Source organism: Polypterus senegalus, chromosome 1 (assembly GCF_016835505.1).
Source record: "Polypterus senegalus isolate Bchr_013 chromosome 1, ASM1683550v1, whole genome shotgun sequence".
NCBI lineage: Eukaryota > Metazoa > Chordata > Cladistia > Polypteriformes > Polypteridae > Polypterus > Polypterus senegalus.
The window spans coordinates 6,030,687-6,053,911 of NC_053154.1; the positions used below are offsets into that span (position 1 = coordinate 6,030,687).

The window sequence follows — 23,225 nt, forward strand, 5'->3', positions numbered from 1 at the left end:
TTGAGTATTTCGAGCCCCGCGTCTGAGTCGGATGGTTCCCCTGGTCACCAATTCGTGTGTTTCACTATGCCCACTATGCCTTTCCGTCTTCAGCTACCCATGTGCACTTGTATGGAGGAAACCTTACGGAACAATGCTGAAACGAAACACAACTAAACCTGCTGCTGCGAGAGAGGACACATTACAGTGTGATCACAAAGCAAAGGGGCAAAGCCGTGACAGTCGCTCGCAAGAAACGGACACTCAGCATTCACACAGATTAGCTCAACGACGCGTCTCTGCCGCACAACGAAAGGCAATTGAAACCCCTACAGAGAAAGAAGACAGATTACGCCGTGATCGTGAAAGAAAGAGGCAAAAGCGTGCCAATGAGACACCCAACGAGAAGTCCTTCAACTGTGGTCATCCAACGCGCAGCGTAGCGCACGGTAAGTTGCTAGCATTTAATATTTTCTTAACTATAGTGCACAAAGAACCACACACACGCCACAATTAACAATAAAGCAATAATCACTATTCAACAATCCTCCACTCCCAGCAGCTTCATCACCCAAGCTCCCAACTCCAGCTTCCCTTGCTGGATTTGCATCAGTCCTTTAAATAGTCCTTGACCCGGAAGTGTTCCTTCTCTACTTCCGGGTCAAACGCCACATCATCCGTCTTCAAGTAGCCCGAAAGTACTGTGGGCTTCCGTCCTCGCGACTCTGAAAAGTAGGAGTCCCCAGGTACTTTATGAGCTCACCCTGGCGGCAGCCACGCCACCCAACAGGGCTGAGAAAATGGACTCCATGTCCCATGATGCCCTGAGGGAATCCGGGGTACATTTACTGTCCAGGGGAGCTGCCACCTAGCATCCAGGGGGAGGCATCCATCCATTCTCTTCCGCTTATCCGAGATCGGGTCGCGGGGGCAGCAGCTTGAGTAGAGATGCCCAGACTTCCCTCTCCCTTGCCATTTCTGATTGGTAGATGATAGGTAGGTAGGTACGTAGGTAACCACCCATACAATCAGATTGTGATTCAGACTACGAATGCCATGAATGTAATTACCCCGATCTACATGCTGTCAAATAAATGAACCACACGCCGTCACTTTTAAGTCACTTAAAATCCTGGCATGACAGAGAAAGCCTGATTCGATATTTGAACCCAGTCCGAAAAACACTTTGTAATATTAACCTTTATTTATTCACATAACAATATAAAACTTTAATTTTCATGCCCAGTGTTATTTTGCATATAGGCAGCACATACAAATTATTAAAAAAAAAAACACATGTCAGAGTCCCTCTTACCTTCTTTCTTCAACCACCTAACAACATTGCCTTCTTCCATAGTGGGAGACAGAGCCGGCATTAGCACTTTGACAGGAGCAGCCCCTGTAGAGAAGGAAAAAAAGAAACAGATAAATACTTATGTAGGCCAAGTCTTGTGTCACAGCACACAATCAAGTAAAGTCTGCTCTGAACTCAGACTAAAATGAATCAAAAAGTGCATCACAGATGCGTCTGCAGGCTTCAAAAGGAGCCATAAAATGAGCCTTTTAAGTCTGAATTACAGTATGTAAGAATCCATTTTAACATATTCTGAGATTTTTTAAGTTTTAAAGCAAATTCTCATAAAACAACTAAATTAACAAAACCATTCAGAGAAAAAAAAATGTTGCCAAGCTGCACTCTTCCACCTTCTTCTCAAAGCATTCCAGCTGTTCTGGAAAACAGCAGACATGTTCTGTTCGAGGGCCGGTATCTGCACCATAGATGTACACAGTGGAAAATCTATCAACTACCAGTTTGTTCTGGGGGCATGTGATGGCAAGGGGACTTTTCAGCAAACCTAAGCACAATTCAGCTGTCAAGTACAGTGCAAGTTAAATTGATTGAGGGGGGCCCCCACCCACACCCCCTTGGCTTGATCAAGACTCAATCAAGAGTGAAATACTGCACTACATTTTTAAAAGGTACAATCGACTCTCTGTTAAGTAGTTAAGTTCCCTACAGATTTTATTTTATTTTTTCTCCAGCCGTCTGGAGTTTTTTTGTTTTTTCTGTCCCCCCTGGCCATTGAACCTTACTCTTATTCGATGTTAATTAATGTTGATTTATTTTGTTTTATAATTGTGTCTTTCATTTTTCTATTCTTTAATATGTAAAGCACTTTGAGCTACTGTGTGTATGAAAATGTGCTATAGAAATAAATGTTGTTGTTGTTGTTAAGTCACCTAAAGGCCCGTGGGGCCTTGCCTGTACATGTGGCATTTACATGTATGTCATTTCAGTGTAGCAGGTCTTAGTTTTAAGTGTTTAAATCTGCAAACGGCAAGATCATCATTATTATCACTGCCATTTAATTGCCATTTTTCACGTATACCCAGGTTGGCCTGCTGACCCTCCAATCTCCACAGTACAAACTCTCCTTTTTAGTGAGAGCCAGTCTTTTCATATTAAACAAATGCATCTTTCGCTTCCCTCTTGGTCTAATTCCCTTCATCTCAGCCCCCCATTCACTCAGTCATCTGCATGCCCGGACCAACACCGTCCATGTTTCCTTATATCGCGTCCACACCAAGTCTCTCTCTTGACTCGGCATTCATCTTTGTTGTGGTGTGAAATTTTGTATACAGGTTGATAAATATTTTGTACATCTTTATTTGTAACTTAGACATTAGTGTAATATTATTAGACAGACTGACAGACAGATATGAAAGGCACTATATGATAGATAGATAGATAGATAGATAGATAGATAGATAGATAGATAGATAGATAGATAGATAGATAGATAGATAGATAGATAGATAGATAGATAGATAGATAGATAGATAGACAGATATTTTATTAATCCCAAGGGGAAATTCACAAGTAGTAGTAAAAGTAGTAAAAAGTGTCCAGGGAACGAGTCCACATAAAAGAAAGTGATAGGAGTGATCAGTAAAATAGAGAAAAAGGTAGAAAAATAAAAGTCGTACACGGAGCTGCTGGAAAGGCTGCCACTTGTGGCTGCGCCAGATGTCGGAAGAACAGAAATGGTTTGATGCCCCCCACCCCTTGAGGACTGAGTCTTTGTAATTTTATGACAGGGGTCATGGGGGAGTGCCTAAAACCAGTTTGGTAAGTGATTCTCTGCAGGACTCTCTTAATCCGCCCCCCACAGGAAAGCCCAATTATGCCCAATAAAGCCCAATGTCACACCAGAATTCTATTGGTCTAAAGTTGCCAGTTTGGTTTTAAAATAGAAGCCATTATGTACCACTGAGAAATTAATTTATGCATTTTTTTCTAGTAGGACTGACTATTGCAATGTGGCGTTCACTGGATGTTCAAACTGGTCTTTATACAGCCTCCAGTTAATCCAAAATACTGCTGCAAGTACCCATGACCTCAGTCTTCAAGTCCTCACACTGGCTCCAGGTTAAGTTTTGGACAGATTTCAAAATACTCCTTTTAACATACTAGGGGCCTTCGCCCCCTGCTCACTTCGCTCGCCCACCACCATGTTTAGTTTACCGGATATACAATTTAAAGAGATTGGTATTTTCATGGGATTTGTTACATATGCATTATTTTCACTTGTACTTTAAAAACTGTTGCAAGAACAGTACTTGTCATTTATTTCCGGCCCTGGGCATGGTTAAATCTTTCTCACAGGACGTATAACGCTGCTTGCGTTGTGAGGGGAGGTGGCGGCTGAACGTACGCTAAGGAGATGCCGTCGGATCATCTGCTGTCTTTCTGCTGCTGGCAAGCTGCCTGTTCTGCTTGTCGCATGTCGTTGTTTTAAGAGCTGGGAGCACATGATGTGTGTCTGCCAAAAGCAATCCAACAAACTGCGAGGTTAGACGTCCGTGGACGTGTTTTAAATGATGGCTCACTGCCTTGTCTTGCGTGATGTTGTAAAAACAATACTTGTCCTTTATTTCCGGCCCCAGGCATGGTTAAATCTTTCTCACAGGACATACGAGGTGTGGCAGAAAAGTAATGAGACTGGCAATACTGCAAGCGATCTGGCAACACTGCGCTGTTGTCCTTGATAGAGCACGTGTATCAGTACCCTCCCATAGCTCAGTGCGAGTTTCAACTCCTTCCGCTAACTACGTGATTTTTGTGACTGCTATTAGCGAAGTTGTGCTTTTGGTTGTGCGTCACGCAAAATGGAACAGCGGAATTTGGAGCAACGTTGTGCCATTAAATTTTGTGTTAAGCTTGGAGAATCGGCAAGTGTGATGTTTGAAAAGTTAAAACAGGCCTATGGGGAACATTCTTTATCCCGAGCTCAAGTTTTTCGCTGGCACAAATCATTTTTGGAAGGCAGAAAACACGTTGAAGATGAACACCGTTCAGGGAGGCCTTCAACTTCGAAAAACCAATGAAAACATCAAACGTGTGAACACTCTTGTGAGATCAGACCGTCGTTAAACATTAAGAATGTTGAGTGAACAATTAAATTTGAACAGATTTACCGTTCATCAAATTTTGACTGAAAATTTGCACATGCGAAAGGTCTGTGCCAAAATGGTGCCGAAAAAACCTCACAATTGAGCAGAAGGACAATCGAAAAAACACGTGTCTTGATCTTCTTGACAGAATCGCTAATGAGCAAGATTTCTTTAGTCATGTGATCACAGGTGATGAATCATGGATTTTTGAATACGATCCTGAGACCAAGAGGCAAAGTCAGGAGTGGCACACTGCAAACTCTCCTCGACCAAAGAAAGCTTGAATGAACAAATCGAAGATCAAATCAATGCTGATTTGTTTTTTTGACAAAAGGGGAATCGTCCACAAAGAATTTGTTCCTCAAGGACAAACTGTCAACCAAGTTTTTTATAAAGACGTCCTTGAAAGGCTCAGAAAAAGGGTCATTCGCGTGAGACCAGACATTGCAGACAAATGGATGCTCCATCATGACAATGCCCCATGTCACACTGCCCTCTCCATAACTGAATTTTTGACCTCAAAAGGCATTCCTGTGGTTCCCCAGCCCCCTTATTCACCTGACCTGAGTCCGTGCGACTTTTTCCTTTTTCCTAAACTGAAAAATGTCCTCAAAGGACGTCATTTCGGGACTTTAGAAAACATCCAAAAGAGTGTAACGGACATGCTGAAAACCATAACGGTTGAAGACTTCCAGTGCTGCTACCGACAGTGGGAACAACGTCTCCATCGTTGTGTAGCTGCCCAAGAGAACTACTTTGAAGGGGATAACATTGATGTTTGAAAAAAATAAAAACTTTGGTAAATAAAAAATCAGTCTCATTACTTTTCTGCCACACCTCGTATAATGCTGCTCGCGTTGTGAAGGGGGGTAGCTGTTGTCGCGCTGTCCGTCGATCTTTTTAAAGCCTGTACAGACGATGTCCTTTTTGACACTTCGTGTTTCTGCTGCTCGTGTTGTGAAGGGTTTTAGGGTGACTGAACGCACGCAAGGAGAAGTGGTCAAATCATTTGCTGCGAGCTGCGTGTTTTGCTAGTCGCTTGTCATTGTTTTAAGAACTGGGAGCTGATTAAAGTGTCTCTCGCGGGACAAATTGTCTTCTGAGAAGATTACGTCTCGTCTCCCTAGTCTGCCTCCCCAAAATTTTTTTTTATAATAGAGAGATAAAGCCTAAAATGGCCAAGGTCTGGCTTACTTATCTGAACTTATCATGACTTACAAACCGGAACATACATTAAGATCTCGAGATGCTGGTCTGCTTAGGATTCCAAACATTAATAAAATAACAGTGAGAGGTCGAGCTTTTAGTTACAGGGCCCCTAAACTGTGGAGTGGTCTGCCTGCTACTATAAGAGATGCCCCTTCAGTCTCAGCCTTTAAATCCCGGCTGAAGACTCACTACTTCAGTTTAGCACACCCTGACTAGAGCTGCTGATTAACTGTACAGACTGCATCTCTGTTGTCAGTGATTAGCACTTAAACATAAGTAATATGAGAGTTAGAATTTGTTATAATTCTGTTTTTCTTGGTGCCACTGCCCACCTGCCAACGGAAAAGTCATCTGTGATGGAGGATCGCAGGAGTCGTCGAGTAGAGGGGTCCTTTCATTGGATTGGCTGGCCCAGCACTGACTCAGCTGTGGAATGGCCAATAGGGGGAGACAGCTTGATGGCCGAGGTCTCCAGGAATCTGAACAAATCTGAATCCTATTTATGGGATATCACCTACAGTTGAATTCTGCTCTGTACTTGTAATATTTTTATTTTACTATTATAATTGTATTGAGGATTACTTGTGTTGAATTCTGTGTATTGTATTGTATTTACCCCACTTATTTTTCTCGACACCCACTGCACACCCAGCCTACCTGGAAAGGGGTCTCTCTTTGAACTGCCTTTCCTGAGGTTTCTTCCATTTTTTTTTGTCTTCTTAGAGAGTCAAGGCTGGGGGGCTGTCAAGAGGCAGGGCCTGTTAAAGCCCACTGCAGCACTTCTAGTGTGATTTTGGGCTATAAAAGAAAAATTGTATTGTATTGACCGGGCGGCATAGTGGCGCAGTGGTAGCGCTGCTCCCTCGCAGTTAGGAGACCCGTCTGGGTTCGCTTCCCGGGTCCTCCCTGTGTGGAGTTTGCATGTTCTCCCCATGTCTGCGTGGGTTTCCTCCCACAGTCCAAAGACATGCAGGTTAGGTGCATTGGCGATCCTAAATTGTCCCGTGTGTGTGCTTGGTGTGTGTGCTGGCACCCTGCCCGGGATTGGTTCCTGCCTTGCACCCGGTGTTGGCTGGGATTGGCTCCAGCAGACCCCCCGTGACCCTGCAGTTAGGATATAGCAGGTTGGACAATGACTGACTCACTGTATTGTATTGTATCACGATGCCCTATTGGCTTGGTAGGGTTTGGACAGAAAATCTATAAATCTGATTGCTTTACCCCTCCCTCTTCTTTTACACCGTCATCGTCATGAAGCAGCATCTCTCTGACACACCATCGTCATGGGGAGCACAAGTCGGCCGCCATTTTGACACAGGCATGTGGCCTGTTCTAAAGAAAGCCTGAAATGACTTAACTAGAGACATTTTAAGCAACAAACAAGTCTGTGTGCCACCTGAAACTACAGCATTTATCAGATTGTATGGTTGCCAGTGTTGACTTGTACTTTGCTTATTGTTATTATTTATCAATATTATCAATAAAACATAATTTAAAGTGTAACTTATCTCCAGCTTGTCTTTTACTCTATATAATTGCCTAAGGTTATAGAAGTAGAAGGGAAGGTGGGGAGAAGTTATAAAGTACAATACCTGTCTATGGGATTTGAAGCCTTCTGACAAAGAGCTACACAGTTAAGAATACAAAAGGGAAACAGCAGAGTAATAGAGAGCTCTACCGAGACACAACCATCTTCCTTGCACCACTAGACACGCCACACATCCACCTGATGACATTCATTTCTGCTTTGGTCGGCTTTACTTCACGCTCCGCTTTCATCCGTCACATCGCATACCGACAGAGCTTTCAGAACACTTAAATCTTACACAAAGTCATTATGTGCGGTCACACACGGACACATATGGGACAGCTTAAGGTCTCCGAAGACTGTCGTTCCCCGACACTGCCATGGCCTGTGGGAAGAGCTCTGACATCTTTGCAACAAATCCTGCTGACTGTGCCACTCTAAGAGAACAGACAAGCTATGATAAAGAGTTGGGGCACCACCCTGGTGACCCCGTATGATTGGAATTGGAACAAAGAAAAACAAACAGGCAATAATTGCAGAGAATTACAATCCTCAGAGACCTTAACTTGTCCCCTGTGTGCTGGCATTTGACAGCATATCACCTTCACATGCAATGACTGTGTGACGATGGCAAATGTAATGCTGAGGGCAGGAAATGCGACTTGCCCCAGACACTAAAATGTGTAACTACACGGCAAGAAAACAAAAACTCTCAAGATGGCAACAATGTCAAAAACATAATAAAAATAAAAATAGCAATTGAAATAAGGTGAAATTGTAGCCATTGGCTTAGCAGGTGCCTTTGTCCAAAGCAACTTAAATAAGATCAGTATAAATAAGTCAGCATAATCTGGGGGACTGTCTGGGAACAAATGGGACTGGACAAGGGGATAAAATACAATTCCTTGGTTGAAAACCCAAAAGAAATTCACCAAACATTTTCTTACGGTCAGAGTCAGAGTTGAGAATGAACTGTCACCAGTTTTTGAAACCTGAAATGAGATCAGAAACCTACCATCGGGCAAAATTTTAGTATCAATGCCAAACTGTGCCACCCTTAATGACTTGCTCCCAAAAAAAAAAAAAAACAATTCAGACATCGAGGTTCATTTAGAGGGATTAGCAGACATTCTGGTCACACAACTCTTTCTCTACACGACCCCCATTTCTGGGCACCAAACTGTTTGATACAATTGGCGTCACAGGTGATTGTGATTCCTCAGGTGGGCTTCATCAGATACTTTAGCTTGCTTCTACCCTTTGGAGTCTGCAGTTGTCGTTGTTTGGATGAGAGCTGTGCCAAAGAAAGTCAAAGATGCCATCATGAGGAAGAAAAACAATAAATCAAGCCATTGGAAACATCGGTAAAACCTTAAGATGACCGAAATCAACTGTCTAGAATATCCTGTAGAATAACAAACACACTGGTGAGCTCAGTAATGGCAAAGGGATTGGTAGGCCAAGGAAGACCACCAATGCTGATGACAGAAGAATCCTCACTGTGGCCAAGAAAAAGCCCTAAACCAGAAACAGCTGTGACAGATAGGGGGCGCTCTCGCTCCCTTGAACCCCTGTCCACGACTCCAAACACCAGGTAAAAGTCCAATACTTGACTTTATTAAATCACAATAATACAAACAATAAACCAATCCTCCACAGTCCTTTTAAATACTCTGACCCAGAAGCGTTCCAATCCCCAGTCCATGTGACTCTCAATCACTTCCGGGTCAGGTAAAATGTCCTTTTCTTACCCCGGAAGCACGTCATTCAATTTGTCCATGTGTGCTTCCGGGGCGTAGGGAAAATTCCCATTGTTCCTCCTTGCAGCATCTCCTAGTGGCCCACACGGCATCCAGCAGGGCTGCGTATAAAAACTGCAATGTCCATGATGCCCTGCTGGTCTTCGGGGAACCTCCATACGGCAGGGAGGGCTCCACCTGGCGGCTTGGGGTATTGGCCGGGATAAATGGCCGGCCATTCACCACACAGTCCAGGAGGGCAATGTGGACGTGTCACAGACAACTGCAAGCGAACAAAGGCCAGAACAGAAGAATGGCAACTACAGACTCCAAAGGGTAGGAGCAGGCCGAGATATCTTATGAAGCCATGAAACCCACCTGAGGAATCACAAAACACCCAAACATAACGGTTTCCTGAAATGGGGGGACCGTGAAGACAAAGTGTTGTGTGACCTTAATGTCTACAAATCTTCTTAAATGAAAGTTTGCGATGTGCACTTAAAATCAAAATGTCTGAAAGAGTTGAATTTGAACCCTAGTCCAATGTGTACCTGGTATGTGTCAGAGTCTCATATTCTTCTGAGCTTATGCTTAAAAGCTGATGCTGCTACTTTATTATTCACTATGAAAAATGATAATGACTATGATAAACACACTTTTTGTTATTTTATACTTGCTGAAATACCCAGCATTGTTCGGGAGGAAAATATATATATTTTTTTTTTCTTTAATTGTTTGAGAAAAATATAATTAAAAAAAAAACTTGAAAAATAAAAATAAATTAACAAACAAACATTGAAGACTCATTACTGTGCTTGTATTGCGGTCTTGTATGTATGTTAGTATCCAGTTGACGCTCGGAACCGGCCAACTCTATTTAATTTCCAAAGGAAAGGGGAGCAGTGGCGCTCAAACGTAAAGAATGCTGGCAGTTACTTCCAGTTCACCGTCTGGTGGTCGTTCCAAGTGTCAACTGGATGATAATATGCACACAAGACCACAAGATCAAGCCCCACCCTACCCAGAAGGGGGTGGGTTAGGGCTGATTTCACCCTACAGTATTTTTAGTCGACCAATGAGATATAAGTGTTCCCAAGTTTCATGAAAATCGCTCCAGCCGTTTATATATAATTACATAAGGGAAGGTGTACAGGACGGTAGTGAGACCAGCTATATTATATGGTTTGGAGACGGTGGCACTGAACAGAAAGCAGGAGACGCCATCTTTAACTCTGCTATTTCCAGCTCTAAGATTTGCATTGGGTGTGATGAGGATGGACAGGATTAGAAATGAGGACATTAGAGGGTCAGCTCAGGTGGGACGGTTGGGAGACAAAGTCAGAGAGGAGAGATTGTGTTGGTTTGGAGAGATGCTGAGTATATTGGGAGAAGGATGCTAAGGATAGAGCTGATAGGCAAGAGGAGAAGAGGAAGGCCTAAGAGAAGGTTTAGGGATGTGGTGAGAGAGGACATGAAGGTGATGGGTGTGACAGAACAAGATGACGAGGACAGAAAGATATGGAAGAAGATGATCCACTGTGGTGCCCCTAATGGGAGCAACCAAAAGAAAAACATATATATCATTTCTTCTTCTTCTTCTTCTTTCGACTGCTCCCGATAGGGGTTGGCACAGCGGAACATCTTCTTCCAGCTGGATTATAAATTTACACCATTGGTCTACAAACCATGAGAAACAGGATTAACGTAAAAAAACTCACATGTCTCTTAAAAATAATAATATATTTAAAAATTCATGTACAGTAATCCTTCCTCAATCGTGGGGGTTGCGTTTCCAGAACCCCCTTTGATAGGTGAAAATCCACGAAGTAGAAACCATATGTTTGTATGGTTATTTTTATATATTTTAAGCCCTTAGAAACTCTCCCACACTGTTTTATAAATATTTTCTGCACAGTTATACAGTAACCCCTCGTTTTATCGCAGTTAATCCGCTCCAGACAGATAAATGAATTTCCACAAAGTAGGATTCTTTATTTATAAATCTAATATTTTCACAGTTAGAGCATAGAAAACCTGTTTACGACCTTCTAAATATGTTTTTTAACATTATTAGAACCCTCTAGACATGAAATAACACTCTTTAGTCAAAAGTTTAAACTGTGCTACATGACAAGACAGAGATGACAGTTCTTTCTCACAATTAAAATAATGCAAACATATCTTCCTCTTCAAAGGAGTGCCGTCAGGAGCAGAGAATGTCAGAGAGAGAGAAAAGTAAACAATCAAAAATCAATAGGGCTGTTGGGCTTTTAAGTATGCAGAAGCGGCCACAATGAAGGGATCAATGTGAAGGTAGTCTTTCAGCATTTTTTACAGGCGCGCCCGTATCTTCTAAGCAAACAGCCCCTCTGCTCACATCCCCTCCGTCAGGAGTAGAGAATGTCAGAGAGAGTGAGAGAGACAGAGAAAAGCAAACAATCAAAAATCAATACAGGTTGTTAGAGCTTTGAAGTGTGCGAAGCAGCGCGTGGGAAGCATATCGTATATCATTGAGTAGTTTTATTTAATACGTAATACGTGCTCTGATTGGGTAGCTTCTCAGCCATCCGCCAATAGCGTCCCTTGTATGAAATCAACTGGGCAAACAAACTGAGGAAGCATGTACCATAAATTAAAAGACCCATTGTCCGCAGAAATCCGCGAACCAGTGAAAAATCTGTGATATATACTTAGATATGCTTACATTTAAAATCCGCAATGGAGTGAAGCCGCGAAAGTCGTAGCGCGATATATTGAGGGATCACTGTACACCTTAAGCTAACAGGACTATCAATCAACCTAGTGGATGGGGTTAAACTGTGGTCATTTAAGGTATCAACATTTATCATGTCCCGTTAGCAACTGGGGCGTAACCAATCATGTTAAAAGTTTTCTGATTACTGTATATACTCACGTTTAAGTTCTCCCACGGATAAGTCGGGACTTGATTATACCGTATAACTTCTGGTATTTTATAATGTTGGTCGTATAAGTCGAATGCGGAAAATTGACACTATTGGTCCAAGAGATTACGATATACTAATGCCCACCTGAGAGGGTAACCACGGTGCACACTGCCTTTTTTTTTCTATGTGGTTGAGGCAATGCGCTGTATCAGCGTGTGCTCCTAACCACTCTCTCTCTCTCTCTCTCTCTCTAGTGATACCCGAACTATACAAAAGCAATGTTTGCACAGTTTTTTGTATCTCACACCCTCATACAACTTTACCATAAGAGCATCCCTTATCTATGATGCAGCGTTCAATCAGAAGAAAATACGAAGCTGGTTTTAAATTAAACGACGTTGAAGTAGCAAAAGAAATTGGTAACTGCGCTGCTGCAACAAAATTCAATGTGTCTGAGAAATTGATGAGATTGGAGGAGGCAAGAAGATGTAAAAAATAAATAAAGTTAAGTGTCGCATTTTTGAACGGGCATATAAGTCGGGATCTGATTTTATGAACAAATTCAACTTATATGTGAGTATATATGCTATATATAGTAGTGATGTAATCGATGAATTGTATAAATATATATATACATACATACATACAGTGGTGTGAAAAACTATTTGCCCCCTTCCTGATTTCTTATTCTTTTGCATGTTTGTCACACAAAATGTTTCTGATCATAAAACACATTTAACCATTAGTCAAATATAACACAAGTAAACACAAAATGCAGTTTTAAAATGATGGTTTTTATTATTTAGGGAGAAAAAAAATCCAAACCTACATGGCCCTGTGTGAAAAAGTAATTGCCCCCTTGTTTAAAAATAACCTAACTGTTGTGTATCACACCTGAGTTCAATTTCCGTAGCCACCCCCAGGCCTGATTACTGCCACACCTGTTTCAATCAAGAAATCACTTAAATAGACAAAAGCTGAACTTTTTGGAAGGCAAATGTCCCGTTACATCTGGCGTAAAAGGCACACAGCATTTCAGAAAAAGAACATCATACCAACAGTAAAATATGGTGGTGGTAGTGTGATGGTCTGGGGTTGTTTTGCTGCTTCAGGACCTGGAAGGCTTGCTGTGATAGATGGAACCATGAATTCTACTGTCTACCAAAAAATCCTGAAGGAGAATGTCCGGGCATCTGTTCGTCAACTCAAGCTGAAGCGATCTTGGGTGCTGCAACAGGACAATGACCCAAAACACACCAGCAAATCCACCTCTGAATGGCTGAAGAAAAACAAAATGAAGACTTTGGAGTGGCCTAGTCAAAGTCTTGACCTGAATCCAATTGAGATGCTATGGTATGACCTTAAAACGGCGGTTCATGCTAGAAAACCCTCAAATAAAGCTGAATTACAACAATTCTGCAAAGATGAGTGGGCCAAAATTCCTCCAGAGCGCTGTAAAAGACTCATTGCAAGTTATCGCAAACGCTTGATTGCAGTTATTGCTGCTAAGTGTGGCCCAACCAGTTATTAGGTTCAGGGGGCAATTACTTTTTCACACAGGGCCATGTGGGTTTGGATTTTTGTTTCTCCCTAAATAATAAAAACCATCATTTAAAAACTGCATTTTGTGTTAACTTGTGTTACTTGCATTCATTCATCTGTGTGAGAGAGCGGGTATCGGGTGAAATGTACTGCTTGGCTTTCCTTTCACTAAGAGACTAACAGTCAGAAATGCCTACAAGCTGAACTCTGGATGGATTCCTTTCAGATTTTCATGTTCTTTCCAAAAAAATGAGGCCAGAATATTGATAAATGGTTCACTCAAACCTCAGCAAAAACTTCCAGGACTGATTAGCTCAAATCAGAAGAGTCCACATCACATTACACAAAACTATGCAGTTATTGTTATTCTTTAAACAGGTTAATCCCTTTCACACAGGGACGGTGTGAAATTTCATTTTGATTTATTTAACAGCACTCAACAGCTTCTGTGCCAGAAGAGCTCTGCGGAAAAGCCTTTTTTTTTTTTTCCTGTTGCGATGTGTGTATTAAGATTAATGACGTTATCAAGGAGAGCAGCAGAATGGAGACTGGGCAAAGATACAACAGAATAAAATGAAATGGATCACTCAACTGGGCAAATGCTGTTAAGTTCACATCTCTTTCTGCACAAACGGTTAGCTAGAAAGCTTTCAGGTGATGATCCTGTCCAAGTTCTGAATATTTTTTAATTTTCTGGTTGGGGTCATGAGATGCAGGAACCAAAACAATGAGTTTGGAGTTCAGACAGACAGACAGACACTTTATTAATCTCAAGGCGAAATTCCCATACTCCAGCAGCATCATACTGATAAAGAACAATATTAAATTAAAGAGTGATAACAATGCAGGTATAACAGACAATAACTTTGTATAATGTTAACGTTTACCCCCCGAGTCGCATAGTGTGGGGTCTCCTCAGTCTGTCAGTGGAGCAGGATGGTGACAGCAGTCTGTCGCTGAAGCTGCTCCTCTGTCTGGAGATGATCCTGTCAGTGGATGCAGTGGATTCTCCATGATTGACAGGAGTCTGCTCAGCACCCGTCGCTCTGCCACGGATGTCAAACTGTCCAGCGCCGTGCCTACAATAGAGTCTGCCTTCCTCACCAGTTTGTCCAGGCTTGAGGCGTCCCTCTTCTTCATGATACCTCCCTGGCATACCACCGCGTAGAAGAGGGCGCTCGCCACAACCGCCTGATAGAACATCTGCAGCATCTTATTGCAGATGTTGAAGGACGCCAGCCTTCTAATGAAATATAGTCGGCTCTGTCCTCTCTTACACAGATCATCAGTATTGGCAGTCCAGTCCAGTTTATCATCCAGCTGCACTCCCAGGTATTTATAGGTCTGTACCCTCTGCACAGTCACCTCTGATGATCACGGGGTCCATGAGGGGCCTGGTCCTCCTAAAATCCACCACCAGCTCCTTGGTTTTGCTGGTGTTCAGTTGTAGGTGGTTTGATTCGCGCCATTTAACAAAGTCCTTGATTAGTTTCCTATACTCCTTCTCCTGCCCACTCCTGATGCAGCCCACCATAGCAGTGTCGTCAGTGAACTTTTGCACGTGGCAGGACTCCGAGTTGTATTGGAAGTCCGATGTATGTTGGCTGAACAGGACCAGAGAAAGTCCAGTCCCCTGCGGCGCTCCTGAGCTGACCACCACAATGTCAGACCTGCAGTTCTCGAGACGCACATACTGAGGTCTGTCTGTCTGTAAGATAGTCCACAATCCATGGCACCAGGTGTGAATCTACTCCCATCTCTGTCAGCTTGTCCCTAAGAAGCAGAGGTTTAATGGTGTTGAAGCGCTAGAGAAGTTCAGAAACATAATTCTTACTGCACCACTGCCTCTGTCCAGGTGGGAGAGGCATCGGTGTAGCATATAGATGATGGCATCCTCCGCTCCCACCTTCTCCTGGTATGCGAACTGCAGGGGGTTGTGGGTGTGGAGGACCTGTGGCCTCAGATGGTGAAGCAGCAGCTGCTCCATGGTCTTCATCACATGTGACGTCAGAGCAACAGGCCGGAAGTCATTCAGCTCACCAGGACGTGATACCTTTGGGACTGGGGTGATACAAGATGTTTTCCAAAGCCTCAGGACTCTCTCCTGTTCCAGGCTCAGGTTGAAGATACGCTGTAGAGGACTCCCCAGCTCCAATGCACAGGCCTTCAGCAGTCATGGCGATACACCATCTGAACCCGCTGCTTTGCTGGCACGAAGTCTCCTCAGCTCTCTGCTTACCTGGGCTGCTGTAATTGTGGGTGCGGGGAAACTCTCTCATATGCTGGTATCAGCAGAAATGATGGGTTCAGGGTGCAGTACTCCGAGGTTTTACTTCTTTGGTTCAATATCTACAGAAAACAGCTTATTTGGACTTTGGAATTGTATTGTTACAACGTGAGTTCACATTTAAAAAGACTAAAGGGATAAAAATGTGGACAAATCTTTTGATTAATTAGGATAACTTACTTTTGAATGCCACTGTAGATGACTTGGACTTCCCATTCGATGTGGATTTCATCCCAGGTGTGGAACACTGACCCACCTTTTGACCCTCATAACTATTCTGGAGTTTTCATGGAAGTAAGCCCAGCCAATTTACTTGTGTTTTGTGTACTTGGGCGCTTATGGCGTCTCTTGCAGATGAAAGACGGGTCCATGATCTGCTCCTTTAGGCTGAACCCAGGCAGGTTCCAGATTGAGATGTCCGACTACCAGATGTTCTCTGATGTGCTCCATCCCCTGGCCTGGTCCCATGACAGGGCCCCAGTTTCCCTTTTCCAGGTAAGCTCACTTGATTCTTGTTAATTTTTGAACAAGGTGGATGACACTTGAACTAGACAGAATCACCCTCTTCAGCCTCCCTGAGAAAGTCTGACAGGATTCTGAAAAGGAGGGTCCCATTTTTGTTGTTTAAGCCTTGGATTTAGGAGGGACAGTGTGGATTTCATCCTGGTCAAAGAACACTGAACCAGCTTTTGACCCTCATAACGATTCTGGAGGTTTCATGGAAGTAGACCCAACCAGTCTATGTGTGTTTTGTGAAAAGGGGCCCATACGCATGTTATCACTACATAGGTTTGTGACACGCCATCTGTTGGAATGACAAATGCAATGCATTTGATTACTGCATGCATTACAAAATACGCTGCAATAGATGGTGCACTGCAAACATTAACAGTGTGGAGTATGTTGATACCATAGATTTCAGTTCATCTTAGACGGGCAGCACAGGCAGTAAAGACAATAAATATAACCAAGAAGCTGTAAGCACTAAAATCGTCACATGACGATGTCAAACACGTGCAATTGGGAGGCAGCTAGAGGACCTACATAATAGTAGCACCACGCCAGACCAGGGGGTGGCGAGCTGCATTAACTCTCGCTCTCTGTCCTCTGCAGACTATCCACTGGAAATCCCACTAGGTGCGGGGCGCTATTGCTGACGTCACTTCCAGTCCCAGAGATGCCACTTCCAGTAGTGGTGCCATGGATGACGTCACTTCCGGTCCTGGTGATGCCAATTCTGGTCCTAGAGATGTCACTTCCTGTCCCAATGTCATGGAGGATGTCACTTCTGGCCCTAGTGCCATGGATGATGTCACTTCTGGTCCCAGCGCCATGGACGATGTCACTTCCAATCTTGACGACAACACATCCGGTTTTGGTCCAGATGACGTCACTTCCTGTCATGACCATTAAAGCCGCCATATTATCAAACTAAAATTAGTTCCGTTTTGGATTTCAACCTGGATGCAACTCTTAAAATAAATACCCATTTGCAGCCAGGGCATAATATACAGCGAACCGCCATAAGGGGGTGACCCCACTGCTAACCCAGATATCTTCAAGAAACAGGCCATGTTTATCATGTAACAAAAGACAAAAGTTTCAATGTATTGTAAGCTAGTTATGGTCATTAATGAGGACTAATGCGGAGAGTGGAGTGGAGACGCGTGTTCCATGTTGATCAACACATTCAATTTCACCCCACGCCAATCTGTACATATCGCCAACAACAACAATCCATTTCTTGTATGGCACAAAAAAAAAAAAAAAAAAAATCCCACAAGGAATGCCTCAATGGGCATTAATAGGCCCTGTTTTTGATAGCCTTCCCCCACACTTGACTCCCTAAGAAAAGTTTGTGTAATCTTGGGAAAGGCAGTTCAGAGAGAGACCATGTAGGGTGGGCATGCAAGGGGTATCAAAAAATAGGGTAGATACAACACACAAAACATAAGCCTTCACAGAGCTTGATGGCCGATCTGTCCTGGCCACCTCAGCAATACAGCACAACAGACTCTGTTCTTTTACAGCGACAACTCTCAAGGCAAAATGCAAGACTAGACGAGACCACTCACTAAATACAGAACCAACGCATGTGAGGATGCAGATTTGACCAAACACATCAAAAACAAAGTGGAAACAAATTAATATAACTGAAAAACAACAACATCTGTCCATAAGTTAATTGTAGGACCACAGCCAGACTATAGAAAAGGGGTCAAGCAACAGCAACAGCATTTATTTCTAGAGCATGTTCTCATAAAAAATGATGGAGCTCAAAGTGCTTTACAAGATGAGGAAAGAAAAGTTTATATAAAAAAAAACAATATATATAAAGATTAATCAATACTGATTAACATAAAATAAAAATAAGGTCCAATGGCCAGGAAGGACAAAACAAAAAAACCTCCAGACAGATGGAGAGAAAAAAAAAAAAAACAAAATCTGCAGGGGTTCCAATGTCACAAGACTACACCCTAACATAAATGATCTCAATCAGTCCTCATGGTTTTCAGAAATTGATGATGATGGTCATGTGGACATCTGGCCTTCAATCCATCAATGTAAGGACAGCACGGTGCTTTGATCAGGTGGTGGTGGCGCAGGTCACCATCACTGAAAATCAGAAAAAGAACAGCAGAGAAAGGAGGGGATATTAATAATAACAGTAAAATTAATAATAAGGATCCTGTGAATCTATATATGCAGAAATGAAAGGCACCATATGATAGTCAGGCAGGAATGGTGCCATAAAACAGATGGTATCATATGCGCACACACTGGGAGTGTCTATGGGGCTCAGGCACAGCAAGCCCACCTCTAAGTAGCAGAGGGTCCACAGACTTCTAATTTCCGTTTCTCTTTCACCCACATACTAGAAGGAGAAGTCCTGGAATAAACTGTAACGTCATATCCGGTTTTGGCCTGAAGATCCCACGTCATCCGACACCGGAAGTCAAAATTTAATCCCGAATCCACAACCAATGAGCAAGGAAACTGGAGAGAAGGTCACTAGAGAGCCGTCAAGCACAGGGGACACGAGACGTCAACGCTTTTCTTTACCTTACCTTTGTTTGTATTATGGAAAATAAAATTAGTATAAATAAATATAGGAAAATATATAACAATTAACCTTAGTGCAAATATTAATACAAGTTAGGCCTGCTAAACAAATGGTTAAATATTTCTTTTTTAATTACCGTTTAGCTCTAGCTGCCAATAAAACCTAGCGAGAGGATCCAGGAAGGGAGAACGATGAGATAACGACAGCTCAAGGATGGAAGAAGGGAAAGCACCTGTTGGCTCTCAGCGGACCTAAAAATAAGCGAAGCAGAAAAGTAAAGAGAATTGACAGAAAATAAGAAATATTCGTGGTTCTAATAAAAGTTAAATTAGACCAACTGCAGCAAAAGGAGTCAGGGGAAAGCAGCGAACAGGCTGCTTCTAGCGAGGTCAGAATGATAAGAAATGATATCTAAACTGAGATTTTTGAACTGTTCGGGGCTCAACCTGGCCGAATTGGGTTGAGTCCGTGTTATTGTTTTATTGCAATAAAGCTAATTACTCCGTTTGCCTACCTGCTGACTCCTAGAGCCTTCATTCCAGGTGAAAACCTTTTGGTGCGTCTTTCGCTCCGATGATTTTCTCTTCGTCAGTATCAAATGGGGTATCCATTCGGCCCCCCCAATTCTTAAGATCTCAACCTATTCTTATCATTAGAGCAGACAGACAAATTTTACATTGAGATTTATTTCTGTCTGTCTACGTTGCGGCAGCCCACACACATGATAAATGTGCGCCATTACACTAAAATTAATTTGTGAAGGTTTCTTTTTGTTTATCTTATAGCTTAAGAATCTATTTTTGTAGCTAGTGAGAGCCCAACATGAAGATAATTATGAAACAACATTTTAATTAATGTCAGTATGGGAAAACGTGACAGACTGGATCACCTTAAGATTAAGTGAGAATGGATGTGCTACGCCCGCGACTCTTAAGAGTTCTCATTTGTCAAAGGCATGATTTCAGATTTGGGTCCAACTCACAACCCCCAAAGTCTCTCGCCCTTCTGTCCTTGTGGGGGTCTTTCCAATTTGATTTCTTTTTGAAGAAATAAGTTAATTTGCTTTTGTCATTTTTATTGAGAAAGGTTTTCTTTGAAAGGGTTAATAGCTGCAGTTTTAGAGTGGTTTGTACTTCTGTGATTATAGGCAATCAACCATGAGGTTTAGCAGACAGTCTTAATATTCAACTAGCAAAATACGGGCGCTTCGCAGCAGAGACATAGCGTGTTAAAGAAGTTATGCAAAAGAAAAGGAAACATTTTAAAAATAACGTAACATGATTGTCACTGTCATGAGAGTTGCTGTCGTCAAGGATTTGATTTTCATTATTTCTTTCAATCAGGTTCGTACTTGGAGGACGTGTTGTGTTCAAGTCACATTCCGCGTTTGTCACCCGTTGTAAAGATACGACAGGTTTCATTGATAACTTTGTGTCCACGTTGTCAGAGTTGAAACATTCATAAAACATCGAAGTGTCCACTGCCCAAATCGCTACCCGTGAATCTAAGATGTTTAACAGGCATTCCCGGTTGTCCAAAGGTGTAAAATATTTCCCCATTTCTATACCCTTGAAATCGACAACGAAACAATTCTGCGGCAGCCATCAGTTCACATGCCGAACCCTTTCATTTTTTTTTATTATTATTTTTAATACATTTGCAAAGATTTCTATAATCCCGTTTTCGCTTTGTCATTTTGGACTATTAAGTGTTGATTGATGAGGGAAAAAATGAACGTAAACGACTTTAGCACAAGGCTGCAATGTAACAAAATGTGGAAACTTTGTGAAGGTACAAAGTTATTGTGGTATGCTGGTCAGGCACCCCAGACGGGTTTTCTAATCCCAGCTGAGCTGAGAACCTAGAGATGGTCAGGGGATGTATTTTATAAAAAAACATCCAGAAGGCCGTGCCAGCATCACATCATCACTGGATGGGACGTCCTAGTCTGAGAATGTCCCCTATGGTAGCCAGTGATTCTTTAACACGGATGTCGACTTTTGTCAAAAGAAGGGGTTGACGATGGTGATCAAACGATGACCAAACCCGCTGTTATGTTCCAGTCCGGCTCTCTCTCTTAGAAAGAAACTTCACTTCATTGGTTTCACCGAGATTCCCTGTGTTCACATGAGTAGCAAGGAGCAAACAAAGGGCAAACATTGCATCGACCGACATCCGACGAGAGGATCAAGGCGAATGCGTAAAGCAAAATACTCTGCTGAAGACGCTTTGCACATTATCGCTTTGACATATCAGACTCCGATTCTGATACAAGTGATTGAAAATGAATGTGAGGTACCAGCATGAGCGGATCGTGGTTTGTGTTCGCCTGGGAGGACCGCCACTTACAATGACAAGAGTTACAAACCAGATTTTCATGTTAGGGCCCTATACCCTTGGAAGCGACAACGAAACACTTCCGCGGCAGCCATCAGTTCACATGCAGAACCATAGGTTGAGAGCTGAAGCATTTCACTGCTCTAGTGGTCCTGTGTAGTAGAATTGTCATCAGTCCACACCTTGAACCTGTCCCACTCATTCAGTTCATAAGATACAATGTCCCTGCGGATGTCGAGGCTGAGACTGATATGGCCATGCAATAAGTGAGAGAGAGAGAATGGAAGAGGCAGGCGCAATCTCGGGGCATGGAAACCACTGGGTACGGGTCGGTGAAATTGTGATCGACGGTGATCACTGGGATAGACATGTCATTCAGGGTAAACTTGCACCCATTGAGAAAGAAAGTACGAAGGAAGGTGAGAAGCGGTGGAGCAGGGAATGAAAAGCAAAAGTCAGCACCAGGAAGACATACGTGAACAAGTAAGGAAACCCAACAACGACAGCCTTGAAGCAACAGAGTAAAAGAAAAGGCAACAGTCACGAGCAGGAAGACATGAACAAGTAAGAAAACCCAACGATGACAGCCTTGAAGCGACAGAGTAAAAGGCAGGAGTCACCGGCAGGAAGACATGAAGCAAAGCCAACAATAACAGGCTTGAAGCGGTGGAGTAAAGAAGAAGGGAGCAGTGAGCATGACAAACAGCTGACGAAAAGTAAGGAAGCGAGTGAGGAGGCACATGAGTCCGGGATGTCGTTAATGTATATAGGAAGGGAGCCAACCACGTGGTACGTGTGCAGAAAAAAGGACGGGGGCGGCCCTTGTGCATCTCTGCCGTGAAAAACATCCTCTGTTAATGGAAATAAGGAATGAAACCACCAAAACGAGAGGTCAGTTCCGAAAATTCCTTATGGTATAATGGTGAGAACCGCCAAGACGACGACGATATTTTTGAAAGTTTGTTATGGGGCACGGCAAGAAATGAAACATACTTAACATTTGTAAGTACAGTGTAAAGGATGAGCATGGGAAATTTAGGCTTCCTACGTATATTGGAAGTTACAGAAATAGTGAGGAGGGGTTTCCTCTATCTATATATTCAGTTAAGGGGGTACACCTGTTTCCCCCCCTTACGTGTTACAATAGGACCTGAAACATACCTAACTTTTGTAAGTACACTGCAAGGAATGAGCACACGAAATTTCAGCTTCCCACCTGTATGGAAAATGGGAGAATTAGTGACGAGTCAGTGAGGGCTTTGCCTTTTATATGTAGAGATGATGACTTGGTCAAAGGTCAGAGTAAAAAAAAAAAATGCAGAGCACGAGATTAGAAGATGCAGCTTTAGCTCACATTTCACAGTCTACAACCATTTATCAATAAATCCGTTTAATCCTTTCATGACAACATACTCTCACTGGCCACTTTATTAGGTACTGCTTTTTAATGCAAATATTTAATGACAGCAACTCCATGCATTTCAGTGTGGAGACATATGTCAAGATGACCTGCTGAAGTTCAAACCGAGCATCAGAATGGAGAAGAAAGGGGACTTGAAGTGGCTCCGAACGTGGCATGGCTGTTTGCTCTCCGACGGGCCGGTCTGATGCTGATCTACTGGGATTTTTCACGCACAAACATCTCAAGTGTTTACAGAGAAGGGTCCAAAAAAAAAAGGGGGAAAATATCCTCAGAGAGGAACTTCTCCCAACCATCCAAGAACAGTCTGGTGACCAACAATGAACAATCTAGCATGATGGAGCACCGGACCGGGCCATAAGGAAAAAGTGACAGCAAAGTGGCCCGGGGAACAAATTTTGCCCAGACCTCTAATCCCATTGAGAACTTGTGGTCAATCCTCAGGAGGCGGGTGGACAAACAAAAACCCACCAATTCTGATTATGCAAGAATGGGCTGCCATTAGTCAGGATTTTGGCCCAGAATTTGATTGCCAGACAGCCTGCCAGGGTGAGTTACAGAAGGGCTTGAAAAAGAAAGAAGGGTCAACACTGCAAATATGGACTCTGTGCATAAACTTCATGTCATTGTCAATAAAAGCCTTTGAAGCATCTGAAATGCTTATAATTCTACTGTACTTCGGTCTACCATTGAAACATCTGACATAAAGATCTAAAAACACAGACTTTGTGAAAACCAACTCTTGGGTCATTCTCCAAA

At 42.8% G+C, this 23,225-nt stretch overlaps 1 protein-coding gene across 1 annotated transcript in view; it reads right to left on the reverse strand.

Annotated features, from left to right (window-relative positions):
* The window catches only part of pdhx (pyruvate dehydrogenase complex component X), a 292,521-nt gene that overhangs the window by 237,730 nt on the left and 31,566 nt on the right, over positions 1-23,225 (reverse strand). Inside the window, exon 2 of the mRNA XM_039744023.1 lies at positions 1,295-1,378. Coding sequence (XP_039599957.1) covers positions 1,295-1,378 — 84 coding nt within the window. The remainder of the gene's footprint in view (positions 1-1,294; positions 1,379-23,225) is intronic.